This window comes from Camelus ferus, chromosome 3 (genome assembly GCF_009834535.1).
Source record: "Camelus ferus isolate YT-003-E chromosome 3, BCGSAC_Cfer_1.0, whole genome shotgun sequence".
Classification (NCBI taxonomy): Eukaryota; Metazoa; Chordata; class Mammalia; order Artiodactyla; family Camelidae; genus Camelus; species Camelus ferus.
The window spans coordinates 69972844-69993684 of NC_045698.1; the positions used below are offsets into that span (position 1 = coordinate 69972844).

Sequence of the window (20841 nt, forward strand, 5' to 3'; positions counted from 1 at the left end):
GTAGCAAAGATTTTTAAGTTATTTGATGAGCTCAGTATTGTACCATAGAATCGGTACCTTAAATGACCTGTATTGGTGAGCTGATCAGGCTGCCTCACAAAATCACATGTGCTTACAGATGAGCATGGATATGACGTTCCCAACCAGATAAAACATAGAGGATCTAGCCATAGATTACTTGCAAGTTTCACTTATAATTCTATAAATTTATTTAACTTTTTCCTTTCATTTATTTGGAAAGCTTCCAGTTTGCTTTCCTTTCTGCACAATGAGTCAAGATTTTCTAAGCCGGGGGGGCCACATCTTAAATTCCTTTTCCCTCATTCCTCTCTCTTGATCTATACCTTTTGCTTCATTTTGTGTCGGGGAGGGTGAATAATATGGTGGGAGGCTCTGGCTTATTACTTTGGCTCCACCCATTCCTTTCATAGCACATCATTTTCTGACCAAATCCCTGGCTGCTAAAATGTAATTCTTGGTTCTTGGCAATGGTGTTTTGACCCATTAGTAGTGAACAGGTGTTTGTTTGGGGTTGCTCTTTCACTCCTTGCTTGTATTTCATGGGAGAGGCAGTTACACTGACATAGGTATCAGATTCGGGGAGTGAAAAGCCAAATTATTTTAAAAGCATAAGCAGAGTTCCTGTGGTAGGGGCTCATTCCTCTGACCCCCCCGAGGCTCTGCATTTTCAGAGCTTAGAGAAGCTACATCCCTGTTTGGAAAAGATTTTTTTTTCTTCCCTTGCTGATGTCATTACTGTTGCTATGGAGAGGAAGTGAGTGCTGCATGATATTGCTGGAAAAAACCAACACTGACGTATTTCTGTACAGCAAGTAGTCCACTTCATAGCTTGTTTTTTTTATTAGTAGACGCTTGCTAAAAATTGTCAGAATATCAAAAAGGAAATGTTCCTTTGTCCAAACTACCTTGCTGTAAAAATTTTGTGAAGGTGTACCTAAATATTTCCTTCCTAATAATAGTGACTAGAATAAAATATAGTGTAACCCATGTGAATTGAGGAAGAAGAAAACATGTTTTATGAACTATTAGACATAATTTGTATTGTTTGGAATTTTTTTCTTGGAAATGACCATCCTACTCCTTTAAAATCTATTTTTAACATTGCTTCATTCCTCTGCACAGCACTGCCGCACTCAGGTCTGAGCCCTTAGAAGAGATTAGGCCTGATGTCATTTTGTAACGTCCCTGAGGCATTCTCTCTCCCTGCTGTAGAAGCCAGGGTGCCAAGTCAGATATCAGAGATGCATACAGTATCAACACATGATTCTTGATTTATCTCACCCTGAGGAACAAAGCAGTTACCAAAAACAAGATCCCAGACTCTCAGGGTTAATGGAAAAAGCCATTTTTATAAACTTGTAAATAACATATATGATACTTCTGTTGAACTATTCTGAATTTTACCATTATTTAGTAAATAAGGTTTTCCTGTGAGAAAAGCACTTTGCCCAATCCGTGAGTTTTAGCAACTGGAAGAAGGACTAAAGAATAAACGAACTTAGGAGAGGAAAGTACCTGGCTGCAACTGAAATGCCACTTCCACCTGCAGTATTTGGTGATATCCGTGGAGTGACTGCAGATGGCTACTCCGTTATTAAGTGAAAATATGCCTTTGACCACGTACTTCTGATGTTGAAAACTCACGGGTTTTAATGAAAGCTGTAAAATAAAGGCACAGTATTTCCACCTTTGACTCCATTGTTGACAGATTTACTGGTTGCATTTTTTCTTGCGTTGAGAATATGTTTTATGTGAATTTTTGATTTGTCATGTCTACGGGTTCCCTTTTTTTGCCCCTGCAGTGGCACATCTAGTGATGAGATGTGCAACTTGTACATTATGTATTACATGGAAGCCAAGCATGCAGTTTCTTTCATGACCTGTACGCAGAATGTAGCTCCGGATATGTTCAGAACCATACCACCAGAGGCTAATACTCCAATTCCTGTGAAGTCTGACATGGTCATGATGCATGGACATCACAAAGGTGAAACTAGTGTTTAATTTAAAGTAACATATGATTTTGTATTTCGTATTTTTATGTGTCTCACTTGACTCTATGATTAATATTTAAAATCCTCCTCCTCCTGTCAATCACATGTGTACACATAATCTGATTCCCTCTTTTCCCTCTGTTATATTTTATCTCCCCTCCAGACATGCCCCCATCAGAACAGTTAAAGTGAACTCTCAAGGAGTGATGAAACAGATTCGTTTTGGGATCAATTCCATAAATGTACATCTTTCTTCATTCAATTCATGTTTTCTAGTTTCCTCATTTCATTCCTCCTATAACCAGTAATGAATTATGCAGTTTATGAATTTATACACCGTGCTGTAAAGAGTGAACAGTTTGCCAATGAAAATGGCTATCATCTCCAACCATACCCTAAATTAGCTGTTTAATGGGCCTCTTCAAGCAAAGAAAGAACCGTTCTTGATTTATGAGGCATTGCTAGTCTTAGCCTTTTTGGTCTCATCATCAGAATTGTTCTTTAACTTACTGTTGTTCATCTGCAGAATGGTCATATTGATTGTCATTTTTTTACTTTAAAATTGCAAAACCCACACACTATTTTATTGGATGAAGCATGCTAAGACCTTATTGAGTTTTGCAAGTTCAACCTTAAAATGCCAGAACAATTTCTTATTTCTTTCTGTTGGAAACTTTATTAAGATTCTAATGTATTTATAAAATATACCTTTAAAGGTTCTAAAAATATCCTAAAAATATTACTGAATTCAATGTAAAAAACAAATGCAAGCAGTTTTATTAATGCATCTGTAGAGTTCTGTATCTTGTATATATTACTGAGAGGGTATTTGATCTAGTTTTTAAAGTATGTGATATATACTGCCAATTTAACCTCATCTTTTTTGATCTTTTACAGAAATGGAGAATAAAGATAAGGCTTCTTTACTACAGCAGCCAAAACGAGAAGAAGTATTGGAACAAGGTATGTATGCTTACTTCTGTAACTAAGCCTATAAAAGTATTCATTCTCCAAATAGGCAGCCAGATTTTAAAGTTAGTGAGATATTTTAGGTCTGTCTTTATCTGCCGTCTACCCTATATATTGCTGATTTTCGGTAATGCTTATTAATACATGAGAAAATGGTCAAGTGTTGCACTTTGGTTTTGAAAGTAAAATTAATTAGTGTAATTTAGTCCCATTAGATTTTTCTGTCTTTGTTTTATTTAGTATTGTAACTTTTATATATAGTGCAAGTGTAAATATAATCATTAGAAACAATCAGTGAGCTACTTTTGAAGTCTTATGACCTTTACCATTTAAATTCTTGTACATTTTGTATGGTGTGTTTATTAACTATATTTGACGTTCAAAGGAAAAGGAAATTAAGAAACCACATTTTGCCTCTCTTTTAAGTCATTCTTCTCTGCCTTCAGTTAAGGTAGGAGGGATTATCTTCTTGCACATTTGTAGTTTTGTATTAAGTTGCCATCTGGTAAGTTAGGAAAGCTGCTTTCTCCCTCTTTTCTATTTATTTGAGGTGGTAACACTTGCTGTTGTGTGTCATATACTGCATGTGCTGGCAAGGAAAATTTATTCTCCTAAATCTGGCTTTCTTGCCAGTTTGGAAGATGGTACTTTGTGTTAGGTGTTGAAGTACGTTATCAAGTTGTTTTTGGCCTAGGTATATGTCAAAACATTTGTTTAATGTTAATGCAAACACACTTCTAATGACAGCATGAAGTGTACAGGAAATAGACAGGATTTTTCTATTAGTAACTTACAGAAATTTGTGACTCTTTGAATATTGTAAACCACTATTGGATTTATTCAAAATGTGTTCTATTAGATCTAGGTCTAAGTTTTACTTTTGCACTAATAGTATTTGCAAAATTAAAACCTGAGACTTTTTAAAGGAAAAAAATGCTCTCTGAAAGGGGAGTAGGGTAAACAGTAAAACAAAAGTTTTGAAATTGTGTAGAATATATTCCATAACATCTCATTCTAACCAAATGGCTTAAAAAAAAAAAAAACTTAGCTCAAAGTTGTGTTTCTATTTTTGTGTTAAGTAAAAAAAAGGGAGATGATTTTGTAATAGTTAATGCTAAATGGTTCATACTAAACTATTGAATATGACTTAAAGTAGCTAAATTTATCAATCCTGGGTATATATTTGTAAGAAAGTCAGTAACTGGAGCCTAAATATAGTAGTTTTCAGTGTTTACTATCATTGTCCTGAAATTTGACCCATCTTAAAATGAATTATTTTAACATTGCGCACACTGTTTGAACTGCATGTCTTGGAAATAACTTGAGTCATTTTAAAATACATTTCCAAATACCAAAGCATGTGATACAGTGTGGAATGAGACCACAATTTAGTAGATGCAGCTTGTAAAATGCTGTTTCTATGGAAACTGAGGCTGGACTGTGTTTCCCTTTTGAAGTTATTTGAGTTGATCAAGGAAGACATTGAAACCCTTGAAAGATTAGAAACTCAGAGGTTTTATTAGCAGAGGTACCTTAAATGTTAGGTTTAATCTATTCTTCCCAAATAGTAGAATTTTAGGAGGTGTCATATATGCCTAAAAACAAATCCTTTAATACACTTTCATATATTGCCATTCCTTTACCCTTTTGTGCTTGATCAAGTACACGTATAGTATTAAGAAGTTTAAATATCCCCTTGTATATTTATATTGGGCTGTATTCCCAGCATAGCCTTAATGGTTTCAGAGAAAAATTCTATGGATGTGTAAGAAATTATTTTACTGTAGTTACCATTTTATTATGCTTATGAATAAAAATGTTGCAAAGTGATTTAACTTGGGAAGGAAAAAAAACATTAGCCTGACTCGATTTTCATACTGTGGAAGACAGGCTATGGCGTTCATATGTTGAAATTAGTGAGTCTATCAGAATGTCACCTCCCAGATTATGTGAAGACAAATACCTCACCAAATGCCATTTCAATGGCAGGTGTGGCCTCTCTGTTATTCTTCTGGTCTTTGGGGATCACCAGCCTAGAATTTAAAGAGAAGTAAAGAAATATACCAAGTGCATATTTGTATACATAGTTCATTTGATTCGCTAATGAGATCAATCTATCTCCTTGCAGTACCCAGGGCAAATCTACTTATTACTGAGTATCCCATTCTTCTCAGAGATGTTTGTTTGCACAAAACATCTGTTTGTATTCGTTCCCTGGGGTGTTAAATTGACCAAGTAGCTAATAGGAGGGCTCTAATTATTCAAATAAATTACGCCACGTATGCTGATTTTTAAAATAAGCCCTCACACTTAACCCTTTGCCTTATTTTGTTGTTCTAGCCAAAATAATTATGTTCAATTACTCCCCCTGGTTGTATTGATTCTTTTAATATTTTAAATCCTCAATAAATAAAAACTCTGAATTATATCATTTGTGCTAGCCACAAGCTAACAGACAGCATCCATGGTGGTCTGACAGAGGGCATCGAACCCCCATTGGAAATAGAACAGTTGAGGGACAGGAAAGAAAAGACCCCCAAAAATCAGAGGACAGGTTTCCAAAGGCAAACTCAGTACCATCAGTAGAGTAGTTCTACCTGGGTAATACAAACAATGTTGTTTTACTTCCTGTCGTAATACATTGGAAAACGGACAGGAAGGTAAAGGTCATGATACATAATAAGTGCTGTGTTGGAAAGAAGGAATGACCTTTACTGAGGCAGTGAAAAAAGAGAGAGAAATACTCATAGGCCATAGGCTGGAAAAAGAAATGTAGCTGTGTCCCAAAGAGACAGGAAGTAGTAGGTACCTTCAACGTGGAGAGAAAAAAATCAAAGCAAACCAGTAATCTGTTTAACACAGGTTTATCTAATACTCTGTTTCCCCAGGAGAAATGTGAGCATTTTATTTTCTTTGATATTCTCATCACTAAAATTGCTAGCTATTAATTGTTACCAGAATATTCATCTTGATTGGAAATAACTAGTTTGAAAGAAACATGAGTTGTGTAAATCCATGTAGAGTTGCCCAGTCTGTGCTTACTCACCAGCACACTGACCTCCTCTAGCATCTGTGTCTGCATTTGCTCCCTCTTGAACAAAATATGGCTGAAGGGAAATGTATCTCAGACTCTATCGCAAAAGGTCTAATGATGGAAACACCAGAAGAACCTCATTATGTGGACATCTTTACCTACCAAGTCGTCTTGGATCTTGCAACAATTGAAGACATTTTAATGAGGCTTTAATTAAATTTGCAGAGAATTTTTTTAAAGAATACGTATTTGACTGATTTTAAAAATTATATTCATTATGGAAGATATGGAAATTATAGAAAAGTATGAAGTAAATAAAAAATCACCCATAACCCCCAGAAATATGGCTATATGCTTGCACCCTGCATGTGAAATGTATATTACACATCTATGGGTAAATTATTTAAACAATATTCAGATCAAAATATATGCACAGTTTTGTATCCTCTTTTTTTTAACACTGTCTTGAATAGTTCCTTCAACTATAAAAATTATTGGCAAGCATGATTTTTAATGGCTGCATAATCTGTGTGTATTCCTGCCCACAGTGCTTTGAAAATAGCCTATTTGTCTATAGGTGAGCTTATGTGAGTGAGTTGATTATGTCAGCCTCCATGCAGAAAAACACTAATGGATATTCAAAACAATCTGAAATGTCATCATGCTTTGAAAACATTGTAAGTGAAGAATTACCTCTGTATGTAATAAGTACAATAAGCTAAACAATAAAACCCAATTAGACAGTGATTCTGGGTGGAGGAAATGAATCCTAGGAGACTACACAGAGTGAGAAAGCTGTTGAGGTTTTCCAGAGCCGACACACACAAACGTATCCTTTATGTACCTGTTATGGTTGGCACTTTTAGGAAACTCATACATGTTTTTTAAGTTCTCTTTATTTCTTATGCATTATAATTTTTTTATATATGCTCACCGTACCAGAGGTACAGCCTGAACTTTCTATCAACATTGTTTAGGCAGGGAATATGGGCTGAAACTAAGAGGCTTGCCAGCTGCAAGCACAAATCTATACAACTACATTTAGGAGTTATGAATTTGAGTGTTTCTCTCCTTTAAAATTCAAGGTATAGATACAGTATTGAAATTTATGTCAGTTGTGTTGGAAACATTTGATGTCTTTAATAAAAAAAAAAAAAGCTGCAAGACAGAATTGAAAGTCAGTTCTACAATACCAGTATGTCCTTGTTATTGTGCATTATGCTCCAGACAGCATTTCTTTTGCTGCAGAAGGGCCTATAACATGTTTTATTCAGTTTGCTCCAAACTCTTTTCATTGTAGTCTTTATGCCCTCCTATAATCCATCTTTCTACTCAAAGGTCAGCATGAGCTCCTGTATTCCCAAGGCAGGTAGAATATGACAAAAATACAATTTGTAGAGGGAAAACACTCCATGGCCTCAGATAGTTAAAGGTCTTCAGACACCTTCTGTGAAACAGAATAATTTCATGGTGGTTTTATGCTAACAAAAGTGAATTACCATTGGCATGTTTTATCAAAGAAGCAGAATCAAGGGAACAAGATTGCAAGTTAAAAAGACAATACTCTACTGTAAAAGCTTATTAAAGTAACAGTTGGTGAACCATTTCTGAGAGGAGTGAAACACAGGCTGGGCTTAGTAGTTAAAACGTATATTCCTGTGTTTTGTTCTAGATAGGACACTCCCTTCATCCCCTAATAAAATCCATATGATTTCAGTAGCATCTTCTTAGCAATTCCAACCATTCTCCATGCCACTTTGCTGTTTAAAGAAGATACAAGTCTTGTTTGTATTTCCATTCACTAAAATCTTACCAGTTTATTATGATTTATGAGCAGCTCACAAGTCTTTATTTATTGAACTCATCTATCAAATGCAATTCTAAATACCCTCCATGGCTCTGGGAGCCGAGTGGATGCTGTTTTAAATTGGTTTCCTAATAACAGAATAGTCAGTTGTGAATGGTCATTTATCACATGGTTTGGCTTTCCAATATAGATCAGTGTGTATGGTAGTTACAGAAGTCATCCTCTCGTAACTTCTCCTTTTTTTATACGTTTGCCTTGTTTTCTTTAAAAACACAAAGAGTTGAAAGACTCATTTCTGGTTATTGCTCAATCAGATGAGTTCTATAGGAGGAAAAAATGATAAAGTTCAACTTCATTTGTGATCCTTGAACTGGTCTTATGATCATGTGTTTTATTTCTCTAAAGCTAGTAAAATAAATGTTGTGGGTTAATAATAAGTAAACCATCAATAAGACAAATCAACTTTAATCAGAAGGGAAAGTCAGCTATGACTGAGTTATACACCAAAATATGAAAATCTAAAGAGAAGTGCTTTTATTTTTTCATTCCTCATATCCCTCTTACAATCAGTTGTTGTTGCATGGTTATAATCTTGGCATATTTTGTCAGTGGTTAAACTGCTAATGAATATCCTATTTACTCTTTATGTACCATAGAAATCACAGAGCAATAAGCAGTAACAAGAGCTGCTTGTTTTAGGTAATGAAGTACTAGTGATTTGTGTGGGAAATGGAAATTTCTATTCTAAAAGATTACCAAGAGGTTCTTGATTATTTTAAAAATAAAAATGCCTGCCACAATTAGGAGTTTATGCTATCTAAAAGCAGGGGTGCTTAATTTTTTAATCCAATAATCAAATCATTTTATTACCAAAAAAAAAAAAGAACCCACATGGGGCAGTATTTCAAAGTATGTTTCCATCTTGTTTAGTTTGATCTCACCATATTCCAGAAAGTGAACCAGAGAAATTTCCATGCTGGTGGGAGGGAATAGTGAGTGATCCCCATTAAATAGAAAAATGTCCATTGAGCCATGAAGTAGTTGATGCAGGCACACATCTAACAGACTTGTGGTTTAGTTGGTAGTGTTTTAGATCCTCCTGTATTATGCTGTATTCCTTTTCCTGACACATTAGCTGCTATGATACTTGTGTTTTCCAAATACCAAACCCACTCAGCCAGATTACTTAAAGACCTAGAGCATTTCTGCATTTCTTAAGATAAAAATCAAATTTTAAGTGAGGAAAAGAAAGAAATGGAACTCACTGCAGCCTAAAGTCATCAAGGAAGTATGTTTATCTTTACTAATGCAGAAGCAAGGAGTGACATTTTTAACACATTATTCATTCCAGAATCATTTGTTGAGTATCTGCTGTGATCGGAACAGTATTAATCACTGGAAAAGTGACAATGATTAAGAAGTGAGAGAGGTTATTTTTATATAAAATCACATTTATACCTTTCCATTTGTCCCATACCAAATAATTTACAAGTACCAGAAAAAAAAAAAGCATTTTTAGAACACCTTAGAGGAATCCGTCAAACATGTAAGGTGTATTACCAGTAGTAAGTGAAAACTACTGAGAGAACTGCAAACTCTTCTACTTTTTCAAACCAAAGAAAACCCGTCACTGTTCTTTAGGTCAGCTTTGTGCGAATCACTATATGTATTGACTAATTTATCAGCATCTTATGTCATAATAAAAAGAAGACAAGACAGGATAGGACAAAAAGAAGCTTGTTCAGTTAAAGGATGAACGCAGCACCTGAGCTCAGAAGACTGTTACTTTAAAAAGAAAAAAAAAATTAATATAGTAAGATTGACAGGTCTGAGGTGAATTCACAGAAAAGAGCTTATTGGCTGGTACAGAAAAGGGAAGAGAACCTGGATCCAGTGTAGTGACACTTAGTCAGGGTGTCTCATTTGAACCCCAATTCAGCTTCCTACCCGCTGTGCACCTTAGTGCTGTGCCATTAGGTTTCCTCACCTAAAATGAGGACAGAAAGTATTTCATAGAGATTAAATGTGTCTCATTGTATAAAGCACTCAGTAAAGTGACTTAGTCATGCCAAGCTCTCAAAAAAAGATTAGCTGCTATTACTGGTATCATCATCTGTAGTTTATAAAGTACTTCTTTAAATGTTATCTCTGTCAAGAATAAATAGGGTAATGATACATCCCAGGTTTTTCAGGACTGTACTAGCTTATGCCTGGTATAAATATTAACAACACCCTCTTTCTTTCTCAAATGGGTTCCAGTCTGGAAATTAAATATCGGCCCCCTTTAGCAGCAGGACCCAGAACAGAACTAGAGGATACCACCCAGGAACACATAGGTTGACAGAGCTGGGGAAGAGGACATAACTGAGGAGCATGTAGGAGGGGCAGGTTACCTTCAATCCCAAGTCCGTTGCACAAAGGCAGAGGAGCTTTAGTACTATTCCAGACAGGTTTTTCCCATCGAAGGCAAGGATGAGGGTCTGTTCTGAGGAAGGAGGGTAGGAGTCTTCCAGCACGACCATCCCAGGCTGATAGGAATCTCAGGTGGGCACTGGTGGGAGGGAGGGAAAGGGTGATGCTGACAAATCATTATCGTCAAATGAACTGACTTTGTGATTGACTAGTGAGGGGAGAATGAGTCTAGTTTCTGGATTGATTGACCCAAAACATGGTTTCATCACCGAGAGAGATACTATAAAAAAGATAAAGTATGGGGAGCAGATTAAGAGCTCTGTTTTAGACATGTTGCATTCAAAATTCCGTTCAAATAGACATTCAATTCAAGTGGAAATTTCCAGACGGCAGTTTTATATACCACTAGGTTCTCCGTACTAGGAAAGCTTCAGATTTCAGGGTCATTTGTCTGGAAGTAGCAGCTTATGCTTTGTGAGTGGCTGAGATCACTTAGTAGGAAGAGGCCTTAGTCAGGGAAAATGAAAGTATGCCAGAGACAGACCTCAGAAAACACCAACATTTCCATATGCTGGGCAGAATAAGAGGAAGCAAGGACGACAAGTGAAGATCTGACAAGAACAATGTCGTAAGAAGAGAGTTTCTGAAGGGACTTTAAAAGTGCTACATGCCACCAGTCGGTCAAGATGAAGAGTCTGCTGGCTTTGGCAACTAGGAGCTCTTGAGCAACTCATGCAGAAGCCGTGCAGGAGTGAAGCAGGGAGTGGAAACAGATGCCTTCGATTCAGGAAGAGGCTGTGAGGAAGGATGAAGCAGCAGCACGTAACCCTGCACTGTCCAGTGGGGTAGACACTAACCACATGTGGCTGTTTAAATTTGAATATAAATGAATTAAAAGTAAGCAAACTTAAAAATTAAGTTTCTCAGTCACACTAGCCACTACGAGTACTCAGCAGCCCCGCGTGTCTAGGGGCTATCATGTTGGATAGAACCGGTATGCAGACTATTTCCATTATCACAGAAATGTAGATGGCACTGGAACTTGTTAAAGGAAGAGGGGAAGTGGAAAAGCTTGAAAGACATTGGGTCAAAGGAGAGTCTCTTCTCGCTTCCGTGGCCACCCAGGATAAGCTTGAAGGGAGTGTGTTTATAGCCTGAGTCAAATCTTTGGAAGAGTTGTATTAGAGTAGGAAGAAAAAGCAGATAGGAAAGGCTCTAGGCAGCTCAAGGAGGGCTGGCCTCTGGAACGTTGGAGTAGGCATAGTTCCTTCTCCAAAAACAGACTCAGAAGAAGTTAAAGAAAGTGCAGGTACCACCTCCTTTGGCAAAGCCTGGAAGCAAATCACAATGGTAGCCACAGTGACCTGTTGAGAAAATAGAGGACTGCAAATTTAAAGGTGGCTTTTTTCCATTGTGAAAATCCCAGTACATAAAATAGGAACTGATTTTTTTAATTTTAGGTAAACAGTAGATCAAAGCAGATGCATGTTGCAACTTGAGTTTATATTAGTAGTAGTAGTAATTATAATGGCTACAATTTAGTGATACCTGCTTAGTGGTATATGCTGGACTGGGCATTTTATGTTAACTATCTTCTTTGAATCCAGGAAATAGTTCTTGAGGGTAGCTGTCTGTTATCTATTTTAAAAGGTTAAGTAACTTGCTTAAGGGCACAAAGTAGCTATTAAGTGTCAGGGGTTGGATTTGAAAGCTAGTGTGAAATACGGACCGGATTTGGGGTAGTAACAATACAGGGAAGGAGCAGAGTGCAGTAGGTACACACAGCAGTGACACCTGATTTGATTGTCAAGGAAGGCTTCTTGGATGTGACACCTAAGTAACTTCTGAAGGTTGAGGAACAAGTTGATAACTGAGGAGAGAATGACCCGGGAAGAAGAAACAGCATCTTCTTAGAGTTGACATTCAAGGAACTGAAAGTCCAATATGGCTATAGTATAAACTGAAAAGAAAGAACGCTGAGAGACGAAACTGGGGTAGAGACCACGCAACTTCTGTTTATACTGTACTCCGTACTCCATCCGTTGCACTCAAGGTTAGATAGATTTCCTAAGTCAAGATCTCAGTATGACTAAGAAAAATGGTTAACGTTTCAGGATTTCATAACATTCAATACACCAGAAGAGGGGGAAAGAAAACAAAAAAACCCTCTGGTTTGTGTGTAAGGATGTAAGAGACAGCCACCTAGTGGTCTCCCGCGTGTGCTCTCTGTGAGCGCACTGCTGCTCTGAAGCCGTGTTCTCACCAGGCCAGGGCCGTCTGTGTGCAGGCAAGCCTATTACATTGCTAGGCTTTTGTTTTCCTAACCCAGTGATAATTGTAAGTGGTCATTTCAGAGGAACCAAGTGCTCTGCATGTATCACATCTTTTTGATTTTTACTGACAAACCTGAGTATGCGTAGTTCTAAGCCTGTGTTCCTCTATCGATATTAGCCTAATGTCATGGATTCAAGTTTTAGAGTTGTGTTCTTTAGCTGTCCCTGAAATCATCTGGTTTTTATTTTCTATATGAAATGTTTCCTTGCACAGCAGCTTTATGCTATTTATATTTAGTATATGGACAGGAGAGATTCGCAGCCATAGGTTAATTTCTCTTCTGTGAGGCAGAATGCCACTGTGGCCTTCTGGAATGGGTTGCACTGTAATTTGCTTTGTTCATTTTACTGATATTGGCCCTAATACTTGGTAATTATTTTCTGATTGAAGATTTTACCTGGGATGAGCTGCTTTCATGGGCAAGAATTGAAAACCTACTTTGAATCATTAAACCAAGATTATTGGTAAATTTGACAGATCTCTTAGCATCGTTTCGGAAAGACTTCATATCCCTTTGCACCAATATTCTAATAACATGTTCTTCAGTGGAATGTGTCCTGGCTAAGCCAGGCATTATTTTTATTTCCTCATGGTCATAAAAAGATTTTATAAATGTTATCTGATCGTGCTATAAATGTAATTAAAACTTAAGCAATAGGACTCCATAGTCATAAGTAATTTCGTTAGCAGCACTTAGAGTGAGGAAAAGGAAGAGCTGTGGGTCACCTCTGGGTTTGAGTTAGGAAAGCAGATCTGTGTTTTCATTGAGAACACATATATGTTTCCCATTCACACATTTGATGTAAATGGATTGGAAGCATAGATGGGAATGATGAGGGTTAGAATACTTCATGAACCTTCCATAGTCGTATTTTATATGTCATAACATTTTATAAATAATTTGTTTTCATAGAGTTATATTATCATATCCAGGTTTACTTCTGAGTACGGGAAGACATGAAATACATTTTAGTGATGAATCATTTCAGGGATACTAGTTTGTTAAAACCTTGTCTTTTGCTTGAAACGTATTTATTTATTTATTTATTTTTCAATTTGCTTTTTGGGGGGAGGAGGTCATTAGGTTTACTTATTTGTTTATTTTTTCAGAGGGGGTACTGGGGATTGAACCCAGGACCTTGTGTATGCTAAGCATGCACTCTGCCACTTGAGCTATTCCCTCCCCTGAAACGTATTTAAAAGTATTCTTTTCTCATAAAATTGTATTTCTGGAATTTGTCCATTTCTTCTTTAAAATTGGTAACTAGAGCTACTTATAGTAGCACATGTAACAAAATAATAATAATAATAATACAGCTTTGGTTTTCCAGTTGCCAAGTAGATGTTAGGTTTTTTGTGTTTTGTAGCACCTGCTCAAAAAAATACATTTAATGTTTTGTGGATTACACTTTAATAGGCTTTTAAAGACAACTTCAAAGGGTTTGTCTATAAAGATAACTGTTTTCTGGCTTAGCTGTTGATAATATTTTATTTTAGAAAGCTGACGAACTCTGACTTCCAAATCAATCCAAATATATTGTGAAAACCATTTATTGAAACATGCCATGCAATCACATATGCATTATTTTATTTCTACTATTATGCTAATAGAGGTTATCTGGTGTTGTTGACTTCTGAGATAACAGAAAGTAGTGGGCGGTTTATAAAATGAAATGTGGAGCATATTATTTTTTCATTGTTCTGGAAAATCACCTCCCCTCCTCACCCCCCATGCATGAACGTCTGAGAGCAACTTTCTCTCTAACTTATAGTGAGGAATCAGGAGATATTTTTCAGGCACAAAATTTTACAAATGTTGCAAACTTATGAACTCTACACTTCTTATCTCTTCTCTTTTTTTCCACAGGTGATTTCTATTCACTACTTTCCAAGCTGCTAGGAGAAAGGGAAGATGTTGTTCATGTGCATAAGTACAATCCGACAGAAAAGGCAGAGTCAGAGTCAGACCTGGTAGCTGAGATTGCAAACGTAGTCCAAAAGAAGGATCTTGGTCGATCTGATGCCAGAGAGAGTGCAGAACATGAGGAGAGGGGCAATGCTATTCTTGTCAGAGACAGAATTCACAAATTCCACAGACTAGAATCTACTATGAGGCCAGCAGAGAGCAGAGTTTTGTCATTACAGCAGCCCCTACCTGGTGAAGGCACCTGGGAGCCAGAACACACAGGAGGTGCGTTTAGGGCTTCTTTTAAAGAATAAAATGTGAAATGCTACAATCCACATTAGCAAAATCTGAAGGGAATAAAAATTAATGGGTGAAAAAGCTTACCAGTAAAAAGCACTTGTCATTAGAAAAAAGATTACTCGTTGGGTTATCAGATATCATCTTTATTTGAGGAGTTTTTCCTTTGTTTTGGTCCAATACTACATCCAGTTGAGGAGCCAGAATTACCAGGACCAAAAACCTTTGGATCATGTTGGGGAAGGTGTCGTATGAAATTTGGGGTAACAGACTCTTACCAAATCAGTATTCTCCATTTAACTCAATGGGAATAAACTGAAAATTCAGACCTGATGTATAAAATCCCCGTGTATGAAATGGTTATACACTACTTTCTTTTAAGGTAACTAAATTCCTCTCAAAGGAATCTTACACTTCTAACATTCTCATCCAATTGACTTGTAAAATGTAACCATTTTTATGACTTTGATTTCTTAAGTTCCATTATCAATTGCTATCTTAATTGGAAAGTTGAGTAGTTATATCTGAAGGGACTTCCAGCAAGTCGGTAACTATCAGATTTATCTTTGCTTCTAACCAGGATTGGCTTCCATAATTAGAGGACAATAAATACCTTATTCCCTTCAGGTTTCTGTTCCAGCAAGCTATGGAGTGCCTCATCTTTGTCTTTAATTGTGTGTGGCTTCTGTGGTATCGATTGTGTTTCATGTTACTTGCTAATGTGGAAAGCCAGATAACACAGCATGTGGAGATAATCTCCAAAAAAGTAACGGATACGCGTGCATGGCAGCTGTCCACGCGTGGGCTGGAATGGCACAGGCTGCCAGCTTGATGTTTTCAAATACAGCTTTGCAGGAAGCCATAAATTATTCAGCACCCAGCTGGTTTTTATTTATAATTGAAAAAAAAAATTAGCATGCAGTGGCCGTTGCTCACACAGAAGTTTCAAGCATTGTCCGTTAGGACTGGCCTAATAGTCGATACGTGATGTTAACTGGAACCCAGATTTTTGACCCTTTCGTGTGTAAGCATCCTCAGCCCTGCTCAAACTCCTTCTAAATTTATCTGCTAAATCTGTGTTTCTCCAGAGGTGGTCCCTGGACCTCCTTGCGTCAGAATTACCTAAGGTGCTTATGAAAAATCTAGACTCCTGAGTCCTACCAAAGAACAAGTGAATTGACATCTCTGAGTATGGTGCCCAGAAATCTGCAACATACTGCACTGTTACACATACTGATATTAACCACACTCCAAGTATTGTTTTTCTCCTGCATGTGATGCAGCCCAACAAAGCTTTTGTTTCAAAATAAATCCAACTGCCCTGTCTATTTAAAAAAAAAAGAAAGAAAGAAGAAGGGAAAGTCCTCTGGTGAAAATACAGTTCTGTTCACGTGTGAAATGTTAGCGTCGCAGCGCGCTTTATTCCGGGAATTGTCTTATTTATTTATTTGTTTATTTTTTATTGAGGTAACACTGATTTATAACATTATATATGTTTCAACATTAAATTTCTAATTCTGTATACCCTACAGTGTGTTCACCACCAAAAATACAGTTTCTAGACATCTATGACTTGCCTTTGTTACTCTTTGATTTGAAATAGTTATAATGATATTTATAGGCATCATAAGTGTCAAGATAAAATTCATAGTTTGACTTAAGGAATTATATTCCTAAAACCTACTTAGGTTTTCTCAGAAAGAAATAATAAAATACTTAAAATACTTGAAATACATTTACTTGCCAAATCTCCTCATACCTTCCATGTGGTCAAAATGGCAGTGCCCAGGAGAAAAATAGTTCTCCAGGATCTGGTTCAGGAAGCTTCCTTTCATTTTAAGTGTGTGGGTGAATGTCACTGAAATAAATATAGCAATGAGTTGTAGAAACATACAGCACAAATTCTAATTATAGGAAGAAAATGTGTATGTATTTCCTTTCTGAAATGATTTAGTGTTATTGCACTACTCTGATTCAAAATCTTTTAAAAAAGTTAAATGCAAAATAGCAAAAGTCATGTTTAGGTAAGCTATTTCTAAAAGCCTTTTTCTTTTCAATTTTCTTTCACTCTACCATAACACAATGTAATATCTAACTCTAATTGAAGAAAAGCACTTAATAAATGTTATGTTATTAATAATTATGATTAGAATTGCTACCATTATTGTCATGTTGGATTAAGATTTTAAAAATTTAAATGCCAAAGTAGTAGAACTAAGTATTAATTATTTTAACTGAGGCAGCATCCAGGACAGAATTTTCTTGCAATGTGTAGGAAAGCTGCAAAATTTGGCCCTCGAATTTGATAAATGGAGAAAAATGACCTAGTAGTGTTCTATCATAATGGGAATTTGTGGCTCTTCAAATCACTTACATTGATCTGCATTGATGTTTTCCTGTGATATAAGATATACAGTGTGAAAATATGCATCCTAGTAAACTGAGATGCAAATGCACTTCTTTTTTACACTTAACATCGTTAGGTTTCTGCTATTAGTTTGAGGTCTATATTGAGATAGCATTATTAGAGTAGAAAGAAAATCTTAGTCTTCATTCTAGTTGCCTTCTGGAAACTACATTCATTGAAAGGTAAATGTAAAGCTTCAGATAGTTACTCTCACTATCAAATAGGAGTAGACTGCTATTCCTAATCAGGAAGCCTGGTTCAGCATACGCTGCACCCCTCTGGACCTCAGCAAATGCATCTGTGCTTGTGTGATGCTTCCCATCAGATAAGAGAGAGTCTTTACATATTCTTAGGATGCATTGAAATTGGACTTAGTTTCTATGGACAACTTTTTCATGACTCAGAGCCCATACTTTTAATGTATTTCGATCATATGCTTACCTCCAGGTTCAAGTCTTGTAGAATTCTGGGATAAAATAAGGCATTCAATAGGCTGAATTTTCATCTCTGGAGGGGAGGAGAATAATAAAAACAAACATTCATAGCCCTTACTGTGAGCCAGGCTAAGGGTTTTAGATACATTAACTTATTTAATTCCCATAACAACCCTATTTATAAACCCATTTATAGAGGAAGAAACTGAGGCATAGAAAGGTTACATCACATATCCAAAGTTCCACCAGCTCAAGGAACTGAGATTCAAATCCAGGCAGATTTGCTCCAAGTCTTGATTTTTAATCACTGTTATTTCTTGTTATTCTGACTCTCACAATAAAATAAAATAACAGATAGATAAGAAGATGGCTGGGTTTTTTCCAATCATCCCATCATCTCATCTGCAGTTGTAATAACTAGGGGTAGATTGCCTTTGGTCATGCTTTCTCAAATCGGTATTCAAGCAACTTGACTGAGATGAAGATCTTATTTGCAATTAGTGTTTTAAAAGAAAAGGAAGTCTGCTAACACTTTTGAGCCCCTAGTTATGTCTTAACTCTTCCTCACTTCACTCCCACTAAATAAAACATTATAATTAACTCTTGTTTTCTTTCTCACTTGGGTATAAATATTTCTCCTATAGTTTCAATTACAGTTATTGTTGGCACGTCTAGTGAATAACAATCCCTGACCAAAATAAGGCGTCTTTTCCTCACGAAATGAGAATCTGCATAGAAAAAACAACCATTCTATTTTGTTCTTGTTGTTGAAATCTTCTAGTGACTTTATTGGGTCTTTTCCTTAAGAGTAAATGTGAAGAGCCTCGCCACAGTGAAGTCAAGTCATAGTTCTAGGTTTGAAATTATGTTTTTTTCTCAATTTTGTCTAATTCTGTTAGTCTTTATGTACACAGATAAATGAATGCCCTTTTAAATGCTTATTAATAATTTTACATGAAAGGAGCATTGATCACTAACATTAATCTTTCCTGAAAAGGTGTAATTTATTAATCCTTAGTGATTTATTGATACAATTTTCACAGCAATGTTTAATTTTTTTCTGAAAGTAGTAAATTTTTTCTAAATACATAGTGGAATATGAGGCTGGACATTTACCTTTATTTATAATGAATGCAAGAATTCTTCTGAAATCATCCTATCATTTGACATCTGAATTTAGAGCAGCTGACACTTGGAGTTGGGAATGGCTTGCCTAAGGTCATATGTCAGAAATTTGTATTTAATTGTCAAATTAAAATGGTAAGCCTAAAACATTAGTTGTATACTGGATCACTTCTTAAATAAAGGTTAAAACGGATCTGAACTCAAATTTTTAAACTTCCTTGATTGAAAATGTGAAGTTTAAGTTAGAACCCAGATATATTTTATAATACAGTTTTTAATAAGAATTAGAAATATTCCTTAATTGGGGAACAGAAAATAGTCATCCTTGATACTAATGATTGAAATCTGGCCGAAGCCTATAGTTCCTTTCTTGTGAGTGAAGAAAATGACCTGAGACGAGCCTGTCCTGTTCCAGCATTCTATGGTTCTCTTGTAGAGATGGGCAGGGACTGGGAAAACATTAGTCTTCATTCCATATCTGTAGTCCTCAATGACTGCTTTGATTCTTGTTCATTTAATTTTAAAGAGAATAGCTTTTAACTACCTTATAAAAAGTTGATTACACTGGAAGCCAAAACATCAGTTAACTGAGCTAGTGTTCACAGAAGAGAAAGTAAACTCAGTTTTCCTTTAATTATTTTAGAATTTGTAGTTAACACAGAGACTTAGATCCTGAAAGTTTTGAAGTCTTGGGTAGGTAATCTTAATAAATATGCAATGATATTTTTGATGAAATTTAATATAATTTCTCTGAACGTTCCTGCTATGCACAAAATAGTTCTTTGCATTGTCTCGGTACTAAAAAAGCCAGATTGCTCACAGTGTTACCTCTCATATATTTCCTTACATATCATCTTTACTGTTTTGAAAATTCACCAAAAGTATGTTTTAATAAATATGTTCTAGATATTTATCCTACTTTTCCTTCTTGAAAATTTCCAACAAAAAAAGATTCTTATATGTGGCAAAATAGGTTGTTAACAACCTATCAGTCAGTGCTTTTTGCAGATTTTCAAGTGCTTACCAATCTAAGATCAATTGATAATAGAGATTATTCACAACCAGATTAAGGTGCTTTATACAATATTTCTAATATTGTATGAAATCCACATTTGACTCCAGATGTGTTTATTTTGGACATTGCATATTTTATATCAGAATTAGGGTGTCTGCACCTTCATGAGATCCTAAGTTCCAGTACCTGTTTGTGGACCACTGAATAGAAAAGTTCCAGGAAACATGACATTTGTTTATTGTCTTTAAGGAAAATAAATAGCCAGTTAGCATGTTGATTGAGTCTCTTCACACTGTCTTCAGCTTAATACTAGGGGTAAAAAGAGGTAGTACAAGTGAATGAAAAGTTTGTCTAAATAATAGTTGACAACATAAGCAAGTAGAGACTGGAGCACAGAGTTGAGTTTAGTGCATTTATTCAGCCGTTACAGCAGGCCAGGCCCTGTGCAAGCCCGGGTGACAAAACAGTGAATAAGAAATTCCCTTAAGAAATTCCATCTAGTTGTAGTGGTTCTGGGCTGTAGGAAGCTGATAAAAGGTATCAGATATCTATATTGTATGAGGTTCACGGTTCCCTGGGCACCCATCCAGAATCTTCAGGAGCTGGTGAACGAGTTTAGAACAGCCACCAAACAGACAAGCTGTAACTGAGATGAGATGAATGAAGTACAACCTGAGATTCAAGCAACTTTAAAATAATTTAAAACATTTTCTTTGGGGAATCTGTCTATACATATCTAATTATTAAACTTATATCCTGTTTCCTAGTTCACTTTCAAAAACATGATTTGAATCATGTCACCCCGTGCTTTAAAACTTCCAGTGGCTCCCAGTCACCTGTAGCAGCAGTTTGCGCCCTTTTCTCCTCTTATGACAAGCACGATAGATGATGAATGCTGTTCATTCAAGCAGCCTCATTCATGTCCACTGCAGTGCCCAGAACCGTCTGCATATTTAGGCATGCCAGCTGTAACTCTGCCCCTTTCTCTGCAACTCAAGAAGACGTAGCAAAACACACATGAGAAAGACATTCCCAGGTGCTCTAATATATTTCAAAAGTAAATTATTCCCAAGCTCTGAGCTTTAC

General features: G+C 36.2%; 1 protein-coding gene across 11 annotated transcripts in view; it reads left to right on the forward strand.

Moving 5' to 3' along the window:
• PAM (peptidylglycine alpha-amidating monooxygenase) overlaps positions 1-20841 on the forward strand; it is a 214337-nt gene that overhangs the window by 153471 nt on the left and 40025 nt on the right. For 6 of the 11 annotated variants that reach the window (XM_032476430.1, XM_032476431.1, XM_032476433.1 and 3 more), the window contains 3 exons: positions 1824-2008; positions 2913-2978; positions 14439-14762. In XM_032476430.1, coding sequence (XP_032332321.1) covers positions 1824-2008; positions 2913-2978; positions 14439-14762 — 575 coding nt within the window. The remainder of the gene's footprint in view (positions 1-1823; positions 2009-2912; positions 2979-14438; positions 14763-20841) is intronic. The other 5 variants (XM_032476440.1, XM_032476441.1, XM_032476436.1 and 2 more) reach the window with 1 other exon arrangement.